We start from the raw sequence: 12,877 nt of genomic DNA on the forward strand, positions 1-12,877 counted from the left end.
TACGAATTTAGATGGACACTGCTGAAAACGTTTAAATGACCTAAAAATAACCACATGTCGCATAAGAGACATTGTATGTGAACTGATACTTCTAAATGAGTCATTTCCTGCTGAAAGTGTTGTGCAAAGCCAACTGCTAGAGGGGGTGTATGTATGTGATTATATATAAAATCAAGTGCAGGCCATGCTTTTTTCCAAGGTTCTTTATGTGGCTCTGCTGGTTTGGAGTGCGAACATGCTGATCGGTATTCTGCCTATAAACAATGCTCAGGTTTAGATATTGGCTATTGGAAATTGCAGTGGTTCTCTGGGGTTGTACTCTGTAGGGCATTTTCCTTTGAGACTGACTATAAAGTAGGCCACGCATTCTCAAAAATTCCTCAGTCAGAGGAATGATTTGCTGCTCTGAATTGTGCTTTAAAACTTAGTATTTTAAAGATTGTTTAAATAAAATTAAAAAAATGGCCAAAATGAAACAATCTTTTGATAACTGAAAACTATTGATAACAGTGAAACATAATGAGTTACTTTAGCTATCAGTGTTAACAATTTAATGACTGTATTTAACTGTTCAAATCTTCAACTGGTTTCTGTTCTAAAATTCATTCATCTCTCTGACCTGTATTTAGACGCTTGCAATGCAAAATTCTGCTGTGAGTTGAGAATCAATTCTAGGATAGGAATCATATGATAAATATCTTGTTAAAGTTAGTGCAAGAACAGTTTAAGAGTCATGTGTTTAAATAAGAAAAATGTATTCACTGGAACTTCTTGAGAAGCTTCCACCTAGCAAAAGTATTTTAATAAAAAAATAGCCCAAAACATTGGCACAGAGTCTGGTTCAAACCTGAACTGTGAAACATAGGATTCAGTTTTCATCTTGATCGGTATTTTGTTGTTGACATCTGTACTGTATCTGTAATGACAGACTTCTGGCTTCCTTCTTTATAGGCTCAGATTATTCCTCAGTGGGATGGTTACCTGGTACTGAATCCCTGTGGCAGTCCACAACCATTTCATCAAGCAGTCAGAGCAATCCTGTCAGAAGACACAGTATAGCTTCCGACAGCGGGGACACTGGGATTGGTACCTCCTGTTCTGATAGTGTGGAAGGTGAGTTGACACTATTCAGTTTTGGATGTTTCTGAGGGAGAAACGATCCAAAATGTCTCAAAGGTATGTTGCCCAAAATAATGGTACTTTTCCAAAGCTGTTTAGCGCGTGCAGTCCTTTGTTTTCCTGGCTGGACCAAGTAATTGTTTTGGTGGGATTAATTAATTTACTTCTGCCTGAGTTGCGTGCATTAACTTGCGTTTCTGCCACAAAGCCACTACTTGTGTTAGATCTTTTGATAATTGCAGTTACAAGAAGCACCAGATTTATACAGAGAAGTAATATCCCATACCACAGTACTTGATAAACGAGTGGTAAAAGCAGAAAAACTTTTGAGGGAGTTAATGAAAAGACAATGCTTTCTGGTATTTATTGTGTGTGTCAGCAAAGAAAGCTTACTCGTTGGGACTGGGAGGAAAATGGGGCGTGTTGTCTTCTCATTTCTTTCTTCTGGTGGGAAATATGTTTACATTTTATTGCATGGCATTTGACACATAGTCAAAGATCTTTAAGGAAAATCAAATAAATCTAAATCATGATTACTCAAAGTTGATCTTATCAGGGAGGGGTTCAGCCTCTATGGTAGCAGTATCTCCATAACATTGGCACCCTCCCTGTGGAATGTGTCACTAGAACTAAGCCTGAATGAGAGACTAGGCAGTAAGCTTGAGGTTTTCTTCTTGCACAGCCTTATTTCTCAGTAAGATTTTTCAAGACTAAGGTAATAACAGCAGGACTGTGATATACTTTTTTCCAGCGCCTTTCTATGCCCGGTAAATTTTTCAAAAGGGGTAGCTGAAATGAGGAAGAACAGGAAGAATTAGTAGAAATGAAGTAAGGAATGCTGAATCAATGTAAGAGACAGAAGTCTCTATAGGGGGGCTGAGCATTCCTGAGGAGAGGTCCGAATGCCTCAGAGTTAAGTCTGTCAGGCCTCTTTGCGCATGAGGAAATCCTTTCCAACCTCTTCCTGTTGCATCTGTCAGTTGGAAAGGAACTCGGTAGGAGAGTCCTCATAGCTTTCTTTCTGCTCACTTTCATTTCTGAACCTTTATTGACTTTGGCAAAATAAAGGTTTTACTCAAATTCTTGGGTGTAGAACTGAAATAGTAAATGGTTATTAATGCAGAAGTCTTATTGCCTTTTTTTTTAATATAAAAGAGATGTAGGGGGAGTAAAGCTTTCTCATGGTGTATGTATATAGATTTACAATAAGTCTCACCCAAGTCTTGCACAATAGTATTTTAAGATGCAGCATTTGAATTAAAAACATGCTCTCCCCTCCCCCCTCCTTTGAGGGCTTCTCCATTTGAGGGGTGGGAGGAAGGAGAGGAAATGAAACAGCACCTCCTCATCAGATGTCCTGGCTACAGAGGAGAACAGAACAACTGTTCTTGGGGGTGGGGGGATGATGGCACACTCATACAATCACAGGTTTGATAGGCATTTGTTAACAGTTAATTAATAACTCTGTCCATTTGCATGCTTTTAATAGATCATTGTTATGAGCTGCTTTAGAGGTTTCTCAAAGTAAAATAAAGAGCAGAAAAGTTGCAAAACCAGATAGTTCATGAAGCTTGCGCCTCTGGCAATGCTTGACAATGGTCAGTTCTACTGTATCCTTAATGTTATTGATTTCCTGCCACCTTTTTTGAAAAACTTTCAGTGTCAGAAAAGAAAATGTTAAAGAAAAAAGGAGGGAAACCTAAACGTAAAGTGAAAGTTAATGGAAGGAGGGGAGCATATGACAGGTTTGGAAACTGAATGTATGCGTACGTTTTTAGTGGAAAGTGCTGTTGCCTATGATATTTACTGATCTGCATCTCTTGAGCTGCCCCCTCCCCACATCCACGAGGAGAGAAGAGTATCATTGTGATCTGTGAGACTGCCAGGCCAGACTGGTAATTGCAGAGTTGATGCTGGCCATCTGCTCTCAATGTGGTGCTTCGGAAGAAGCCCTTGGGGATTTTTCAGAGGGGAATTTTTTTCACAAGTCAGCAGATCATTACAATTTTTAACAATGCTTAGAGAATGAAATGTGGCCTTGCTATTTCCTTTCTATTATGCCTACTAAAAATAAAAAACTTATTTTCAGAATTAACATTAACATCTACTATAATTCTGGAAGTTGCAAATGAACTCATTTGTACAGATGTGTAGTTACTAGTAAATATGCTGGTGCAGGGAATGGAGCTTAGATGCATTTAAAATCTGTTTTTACTGGTTTTCCTTGCATCTTAAGTGTTCCTTTAGATTCATCTTCTTACTCATACTTCATTCCAGGAGCATTTGTTCTTTTTGAAAGTCCAGGGTTTACAGAATAATGCCAAGTAGCTCTTGTGTTTGGCTTAAAGCTCTACCGTTTGGAGGGGAGATGTGTTTTGACAAAGACAAGAGAAAGAGAAATCTTTTATGTCAAAATGTGTTCAGTTTGTTGTCTGTATATTAGGTTGTGTAAAGGTAGGAAAATTAGGAAATGAAATAACTAGTGGACTTTCATTGTTGAAATTGAGCAATACTGATGTGCACTGGGGGAAGCTGAATAGAGAAATGTAGAAGCTGTAAATATGGGTATGTTAATTTGGGTAGAATAGATATAAACCTTTTAATTCAGACTGCTCTTAATTTAAGGATAAAAAGGCATTAAAAAAAAGGCAGTTAATGTGGCTGGGTGTTTTGTTTGTTTCCTGTCAGTAAGTGGTTCTGGATTCAGATCAGCTTTTGAGCGAGATAAAAATAATTGCTGTATTCTGTATGGAGGATGAAAAGATTTTGGTACAGTCTTTTGCAGGTTCTTTTCTTTTTAAACTTACCTCTGCTTGTAAGTCAACTCTGTTATTACTGTTCTCAACTTAATGTGTACAAGACTGAATGAATAGTTTCCTTTTGGGCATTGACTGCAGCTAAGTCTTCAGAAAAACCTCATACTCTCTGTTAAGAAATATGATGGAAGTGAAATGTAGAGCCCTATGAAACTGTTTTAAAATTCCTGCATTTCTGGTAGAACCCTGGTTGTCTTCAGGGTGAATCATGTGGAAGAAAAGGTTTTAGTTGGTGGCCAACAACTGATCAACTATTGGTGAAGACTATCTGAATGGGCTTGTTCTTGTTTTCCTTCTCACTGGCAACTCTGAAATCGGCAGGCATAACATTTGTGGCTTATGCTTATAGGGACAAAAGACAGCTCCCAACATTAAACATCTAACAGTTGTGCTGTGTATAGGTCTTTAGGTTTAGATTGTCTCTTAAGCTTCAGGCTTTGACCAAAAGATTGTTACTATTTTAGAACTGAGGCTATAAGAGGAAACAAAGTTAAGGGGGGGTGGGTAGCCTCTCTTATAATGAAAAACTACAGGTATAAAGTTCTAAAAAGTTTCAGTTACAAGATTTTTGTATCTTATCTTTGTGCAACTCGGAAGTCTTTCAAATGGAAGCAGATTGTGGTAAACTTCTAAATTTTGACTTCTCTAATCCTCTGTCTGCATTAAATGCATGTCTAGATTGAAGTGCGTCTTTTAGAATTTACAATGTCTGTTAGGAAGAAGGTGTGGGATGCTGTATGGAAATGTGCAACACATCCATGAAGCACGACATTTCCTAGTCTCCATCAGCAATAACTGCATTTATACTTAGAATTTTTAATAACCATTGTGACACCTGTGTCAGTCATTTATTGGTCTCTGTATAACTATTCTCTCAGTACCATTTACATAAGAAACATGAAGTCTATGTTTTAAGCATTTTTGAGACTGTTTTTATTTGGGTTACCTAATTAGAGAATCAGGGTCTTATCAGAAATTAAATGGGCTATAAACCTCAGCAGAGCCCTTTCCCCTGTGTGTGTTGTGAGTTTTGCCTTTTGGACAGGAGGGATAAGAACTAGATATTGATGTGACAAGATACAAGGCCCATCAGATAAGCTTGCTGTGCAGTTCCTTATAAAGCAGATCTTTCTCCCTTACTATTAAATACGATTCTTGATTTAGTATTTCTGGTTGCAAATTAATAGGCACGAGAATTCATAAAATGTTTCTTTCCTGGAAGAGAGAGACTGGATGCAGAGGATCACAGTTACTACTTTTTTACTGGGGAGTTGATGTTCTGCTAAGTTAAATTTTTTAGAAAACTTCTTTTTTAACCCCCCTGGTAGAAATGTTGGTTTAAGACAGGTGGGTAGTTGTCTCTCTCTTCATATAGAAATCTGAGTAAGTGTGACCTGTTCACAATTTAAAATGCTGTTCCATAGCTCTATATAGAGGTTGCCTTTGGGAGAGGAGTTTAACAAGTGGTAGTTCAGGGAGTATCGTGGACTAGATGCAGCATGCTTGATATGTTGTCAGTGCATTTTGTGTAGATATTACTTTTCTGGAATACTTAACTGATAGAATAGGAATTTGTTTTAATGTTATGAGACCCAGAGGGGTCTCTTGTCCTCATTTTGAACTGAATATGTTACCTTTTTAACAAATTAAAAAAAATCTAATCAGTTCAATTTAACTGTAGCATTTCTTGATACTCCAGGGAACATGGTACAGCCAGCTCCAAAGTTACTTGATTTTGCTATTTCAGGCGCTGTTCCTCCAGCAGGTCCCAAGCATGGTATTCTAACACATTTTTTTTCTTTTGGCTGAAGGGAAAAAAAGAAAAGGTAGTAAATATGGCTATTCAATATAGTGAAAGGCAGAATTGAATTTCAGGAGACAAAATCTGAGTATCTTGGGGGGGGGTTCTTTCTTTAGTTTAGCATGCTGCTAAAAATAATGGGATTGAGAATGTGTACAGGTCAAACACTAGTTTGCACTATCAGTTTTGACGTAGGGAAGGTGCAACAGCACAAGGATCCCAGATCTTGAGAGCTGGTGGTGTGCTTTTGTTCTGGTCATCTACTGTTCTCAATAATTTTGGAAGATGATGGGTTTTCAGAGAAGTCCCTGAACTTAATTGAGTTGAGGTTAATCTCTATGCCTTTGGATGCTGGCAAGTACTGGCATAAGTTTGGTGAAGTAGCTTGATTATTTGGAGGGTAGAAAATAATTATGTTTGAGTCGTTCTTCCTTGGTTTCCTTCCTCCCTGCTTGCCAAGTCTCAGGTTGTAAAGCAGTGTCCTGCCCTCTCTATATTTCTAAGGGAAATATAAATATTGATGCTCAGAGCTTGTCTGTTTATTTTCTGAGGCTTTTTTGGTAGGATTTGAACCAAATTTAAACATGGGTTATTTCAGAATTCTAGTGATCTATTTACAGGATTTAATGGATAGGAAAAAATGATGCTAATAGATTTCCACTAAAATAAGACATGGAGCAGTTACTTCAAATGACAGTGGCATACTCCCTGTGTGAACCTGTGTACTCTGAATTTTAAATTGACTTGAACTAAACTAAAGGCACTCAGTAGTTCCAGGTGTGAATGTTCTGCAGAGAGAAACAGATGCTGCTTTAACTTCTTACTTTGCCTTCTTTTGTGATAGTTTCTCCATAGAAACAAGCTCACAGTATGCACATGCTCAGTTTGTCTGGCATAAAAAATACTAGCAGGATTTTTCTCCAGCTAGTGGGAGTGTTCTGCCCAAGGAACTCCATGAATTTTGCCTTCAGCTAACATCAGTACTTGGTTTTTAGAAAGACAATTTCTCATTGTTCTAATTGGAAGTTACTTGGTGAAAATAAATTGCGCTTACTTAGGATTTGACAGCATTCACTTTGATACTGTGCAAAAAGTTATTTCTGTCATATGTATTTTGGAAGCTATGGCACCGTTTGAGTTATATTAGAATGAAACGTGTTTGAGATGGTGTGGGAGGTTGTCCCCTGCTGGTAGGTAAACACCCCCACAGTCTCTCACTTTCCCCCAGTGGGATAGAGAGGATCAGAACGGCAAAAGAAAGGAAAAAGCCCCAAACTTGTGGGCTGAGAAAAAGACAGTCTAATAAGTGAAAGAAAAAACAAACAAACAAAAATCAAGTGATGCACAAAGACCACCAGCAGACTGATGCCCAGCCAATCTCCAAGCAACAAATACTTTGGGGAAAAAACCTGCTCTCCAGTTTTATTGCTGAGCGTGACATTGTATAGTATGGAATCTCTTTGGTATTTCAGGTCAGCTGTCCCAGCTGTGTCCTCTCCCAACCTCTCGTGCACCCCCTCACTGGGGTGGCAGAGGCCTTGATGCTGTGTAAGCACTCTGCAGCAATGGCTAATACACTGGTATGTTATCAACACTGTTTTGGTCACCAGTGTAAAACACAGCACCATAGGGGCTTCTATGAAGAAAATTAACTCTGTCCTAGCCAAATCCAGTACAATCTCTGCCCCTTATTTCACATCATTTGCATCATGCTCAGGTGAAATTTTGGGGCGTTATTTTTAATATGTCCTGTAATCTGTATATTTGGAGCGTGGTGAATATCTGGGATTCTGATGGGAGCATCATACAATGATCTTGTCTATGTTTAGGTTAATATCACGAGGCCTGGGCATGTCAAGCATTTTACATCTTTGCTGAGAGATTTCCTGGAGCACTTTTCCTTGCTACTGTTATGTCAAAGAATACTCTTTGGCCTGCATTCATCAGCTCTGTAACTCAGAATCTCATGAAGCAAACAGGAGTGAGATTGATTTCAGAGCAGCAAGAGAGGGGAACAATTTGAGCCTTAAACTACCTTTGTATGAACACTGGAAACATTCTGTAGCTACTTAGTACTTAAGGTACATATTCAATTAGCATTTGCAGCCTTATTTGAAAAAATCACAGGACTCCTTTTTCATGCTTTCCATTATAGACAAAGTCGTGTACTTGGTGATAAGCCGTAGTGATTTAGGATGTAGGCAGTGAGTTGCTTATAGCCTCTTGCTGAGCAAGAAAATACCTGTTGCTGCTGCCTGGAGTTCTTGCTCAAGACTTTACAGAAAAAAATGGTAATATCCCCCATAGAAATGTTTCTAAATCCCTGGTTTTTAACAGTTTTGCAACACTACCTATTTCTGGAGGGCTTAGGCTTTGCTCTTAGTCTTTATTCAACACACTAATTTCTACCTTAATGTATGCTCAGATAAAAACTTTTTTTTGGTGTGTCAAGTCCAGTTAGTGTGTTTCATCTCCACAGTACCTACAATCTGTGACCCTTTCTCATAGCCTCATACTGAGTGCTACAATGTAATTTTAGTGAAGTTTTGGAGACTTGAGGATTTGTGTGTTTCTTTAGGTATACTTGCGTACTTGTAATAGCCGATTTACCCAAGTTTACAGTTCATCTGTATTTTCAGCAAAAAATACAAGTGTAGAGGTAGCATGTCATTAATTCATTGCAAATACAAGTATTTGAGACTCAAGAAAATCTAACAATGAGCATGTGCTAAAGTGAATTCATCATTAATGTTGTGTCTTAATGGAAGAAAAAAAGACTTTCCAATGCAGAAGTGTATAAGTGAATTTCTTTGATAGCTTATAGTTGTACTGTTCTTTGTTCTTAGCAGTAGCAACGTTTTAGGGATGTGGTGAAAGAAGGTGGTTCTTATTTCAAAATCTACTTGTATTTAAGAGGAATTGTTATGAAATATATCAGGAGAGTGGAGGTGAGAACATCTCCCAGGTAGATATTCCTCCATTTGAAATTTAGCATTACAGCTGCATACAAAAGATAATATTGTGGATGCTATTTTAAAATAACTTGGAATAAGTCTGTAAATAGTCTGAAGCATAGTCTTGGTGATACAAATCGCAGAGACAAGTCTGTCTTGTTCAGTTTTTCCAACACCATATGAACTATTTACTGTGTTCATTTGGATATACCAGGTAGCACCAGGTGACCTGTCTTGAGGATCAGCAGTTGGTATTTGGGTTGAGAGCTTCGCTGAATTCAGAACTGGGCTGAAATGAACTTGTTGCTTAAGACTTATTTTCTTGTGGCTCTGTTATTAAGATCTAGATAGTATCAATAGTGTTGGTGCTGCCAGGAAATTAAAAAAAAAAAAAGCCTAAAAACTGGAGGCCCTGTCTTCCCTGCTGGCTGCAGGATGGTCATTGAAATGTAGCAGTAAATAGCCTTTTGATTGCAGGGTGAGAGCTGGGACCCTTGTCTGTTTCTCCCTGTTTCATTTGAAGAACTCTTTTCACCTCTAACTTAACAATAAAAGAGCAAAAGCATCATGCTACGGGTAGGACATCTGAATATGCTGCAGTTCTAAGCAAGTTGCGAAGAAAACCTGAGGCTATGGACTTGTTCTTGTCTAGAGTGACATTCTGGAGCCCTGACCCGTGGATGGCAGGATATTGGCCCCTGTGAGGAAACTTGTGTCTTGATTTGGCCTAGGGTTTTTTTGTTCTTCCTGTTAGTGGTGGGGTGTTTTATACAACCCCCAGGCGAACCCCACAGCTCCTTTCTTTACTGTGAAATCCTCCCATGTTCCCCACCCCCACAGTGGTAGCAAATCCTCTGGTGAAGTGACCGCATGGAGGCTTTGTGAAGCTTTGCTGGCTTAGTTTAGTACCGTCTATTGATAATAAACCTCTTAAAATATGTTCTTGCCTCTCGACTACTTTGAAATTGTTGGAGGGAAAAAGCTTCCATTAAAGATGATTTTTCCGCTGCAATTTTATGTTCTTGTGTTGCAGTTATCCTCCGTAAGTGGTCAAAAAGTTTATGCCTCATTCTGCTTATGAAAACAAGTGCAACTTATGTAATGAATGGCTTTTTAGTAAATAGTCAAGCTTTTTCTGCAGAAAAATGCTTTGAGGCAATGCTAGTAGGAAATGTTAGTTGCATACATCTAAAGCGTATCTTCTGTGTGTGTGTTTATTGTTTTAAAAATGTCTATTAACTAGAAAGATCAGAAAAAATATCAAAAGGCAGTTTTGGTGTATATGTAAGAATAAAATTATGTATGTTCTTAAAGGGAGAAGGGTGATTGCCAAGAAAAAATGCAATGTGCTTTATTCCCTCTAATGCAAAAACTTTCAGGCAGCAGTTCTCTGTGCAGCTTTTTCTAAATTTCTTCTAATAACAATGAAAACTAGAAAGATGTTTTTCAGAGACGTGGTATGTTAGTACATGGCTTGGTAAAGATAATTGTAGATTTGGATTGCATTTTGTTTCATGGTTTTGTTTTGTTTTGTTGTTTTTAATCTCATGCAGAATCAATGTAGTTCTGAGAAAATTTAATTTGGTTTTGTAAACTGGGATAACAGTGTTATGGTGGTGAAGGACTAGACCAAAGACTCTGTTAGTGGTCTAATTCTGTTGGATTAGTAGGAACCTGAGGGTTCTTAAAAAAGATACAGGAGTAACTTTTCTAATTTTAGGTCAATTTCTTCTTTAGTGTATGTCTGGTATTCCTGTGGTGTTCAGGAATTGCATCCTCTTCTATGTGCTGTTCTCTGTGCTGCTGTTCCTCCAGACACTTAATCCTTGGAACAGAAAAAGTGGTAACAATAAAATATACTTGGCAGGTGTTAGTAATTTGTTACATTTATGGATTACCAAAACATATATTAGTGTCTCCCTCCTTGTTAATTGTCCGTACATTACAATATATTTCTTGTTCCTCAAGATGACTAGTTGGGTATTTATTGTATTGTTTTTCTCTCTTGGCATTGAACAGAAAGTTTGTAAGGACGTTGCTAACAAATTCAGTGGATTGCAGAAGGCCTTTTTTTTTTTTCCCTCATGAGCTTACTGTCCTGGAAGAAAGCACATGCCTGTTTTGAGATTACAACATGCTCTCCTTGACAGTAAGGCTCTGAAAAAGGGATGGAAGTGGTAAAAATTCTGCTTTCATCTTGCCAAATAATAATGTATCTGTGACGTGACTATCACCTCTTAAATGTATGGCATACCTGTCACTGAATGCCTGTGACAAATTCTACCTGGGTGTAGATACTCACCTGATGCTTAATAATTTAAATGCCACAGTCTTGCTTATCTGAAAATAGGAAGCAAATAGTTTAATTCAGGCTTTTTTTTTTTTAATGATTTTAGTCTCCTTGAGAATTAATTTGCACTGAATATTTTCATGCTGTAGAATCATAGAAATGTGGTTTGGAAAAGACTGCTGCAGGTCACTGTTTCGAGCCCTGTGCTCAGAGCAGGACCATCACCAATACAGACCACGTCAGCCATAACTTTGGTTGATTTCTTGAAAACCTCAACAGATTCCTCAGCATCTTTGGGTAACCTGTTCCAGTGCTGTAGGATGTCCTTGTGAAGAATTTTTCCCCAATGTCCAGCCTGACATTGGTTATTGGCCCTTATTTTGTCTGCTATTACCAGGAAAAGTGTGGCCGATAAGTTTAACTTTTGGCCGTTTTTGTATTTATGTTTTTTGGGGGCTGGGGTGGCTGGGTTGTGGGTTGTAGGATTATTTTTTTTTTTTTTCTAGCCATAACTGTGTACTGGCTCAGCCTTACCTTCTGTAGTTTTCAGCAAGTCTAGATATTATAAAACAGAGTTTAAATACATATGTATATTTTTGACATATCTTGCTTTGAAGAGCAATGCATGCCTCCCTGTGTTTGGGGTGCTATTCTGAAGTATACAGGATGATCTTTTTTCTTGATGTTCGTCCGTGAATCAGAAGACTGAACATCCTCTGCATGTTTCTGAAATTGAATGAACTCTTAGTGGCACATCCTTTTCCATTGGGGTTAGTCTATCACTGTCAAAGGCTAAAAATATCTTGTATTTTCAAAAACAGAGCAATATTTCTAGGCTGATTTGAACAATGGCATTTTTTGTATGAAGTGTCAGGAGGTTTTCAGTTTTCCCATTTATAAGTTTTTACTACAGGAGCACCTAGAGATTCTGAACAGGATTATAGTTTATTGTTCTATCTTATATACAAATTCTAAAGAAACAGACACTTACTTTTTAACTGGGTGAAAGACATTTTTGGAGTAGGTTTTTCCTTTGAGAAGTGATATGGTTAGAAGTACTCTTTTTCTTTCTCACTGCGTTAACTGTCTCTATGCACTCGTACTTTGCTGTTGAGAGTGATGGCAAGGTTTTAACTACGATTAGGTCAGCTTGAAAAGTGAATTAAAAATAAGTTCAGAGTGCATAGAAAGAGAGTTGGATTCACCAGGGCACCCATAGTTATCATTTGTGGTTCTCCTCATGTGTTAGAGAAATCCTAATAGCCGAAAGAAGTCTAGTTGAAGAAATTTTACAGGCTATTCAGAATTCAAATTAGGTGGGCTGAGTTTTTCGTTTGTTTTGTTGTTTTGGGTTTGTGTTTTTTTTTTTTTTTTACTTTGGCAGTAGTAAACTAAGAACTGGCAAGTTCGTGGTGCAGGTATTTAGTAAAGGGAGCATGCAGATAAAAGATTGTCTAGTGTAGTGTAATGATCTTTTCATTTAACTTTGTGTTCTCATAGGATTCTTAAAAGCAATAATTTTAAAATCAGCCTTTATTACTGTGCAAAATGTGTGTGTAATGCACACTAGTGGTTTGTGTAGATACCTAAATTTCATGATCTAAAATTAATATAGAGTGTAGCTATTTTGTAGCTGGGAGGAGAACTTAAAAAAAAAAAAAAAGTTAGTATCTTCAGGGTATAAAGATCTGTCCCCGAAATGCGGTTATTTTCATGCTTATGTGAATCTGAGGTCATAGACTCACAAAAGATCGTTCTGGATTGGAACTGAATGGAAGGCCAAGCTATTTGCAGGTTTGATGCACATGAGGTCTTGGAAATCATGGCTTTTTTTAAAGTTTATAAGTTACACTGAAAAAGCTTGTTCTGTTGTGTAATACTCCTTGTGGAAGAACTC

General features: G+C 37.8%; 1 protein-coding gene across 2 annotated transcripts in view; it reads left to right on the forward strand.

The window, feature by feature from the left end:
- CEP85L (centrosomal protein 85 like) overlaps window positions 1–12,877 on the forward strand; it is a 153,893-nt gene that overhangs the window by 51,330 nt on the left and 89,686 nt on the right. For both annotated transcript variants that reach the window (XM_063329724.1, XM_063329723.1), the window contains one exon: window positions 952–1,113. Coding sequence is in view for 1 of the 2 variants with exons in the window: in XM_063329723.1 (XP_063185793.1) it covers window positions 952–1,113 (162 nt within the window). In the remaining variant the exon portion in view is untranslated. The remainder of the gene's footprint in view (window positions 1–951; window positions 1,114–12,877) is intronic.

Source organism: Chroicocephalus ridibundus, chromosome 3, assembly GCF_963924245.1.
Source record: "Chroicocephalus ridibundus chromosome 3, bChrRid1.1, whole genome shotgun sequence".
In the NCBI taxonomy this organism is placed as follows: domain Eukaryota; kingdom Metazoa; phylum Chordata; class Aves; order Charadriiformes; family Laridae; genus Chroicocephalus; species Chroicocephalus ridibundus.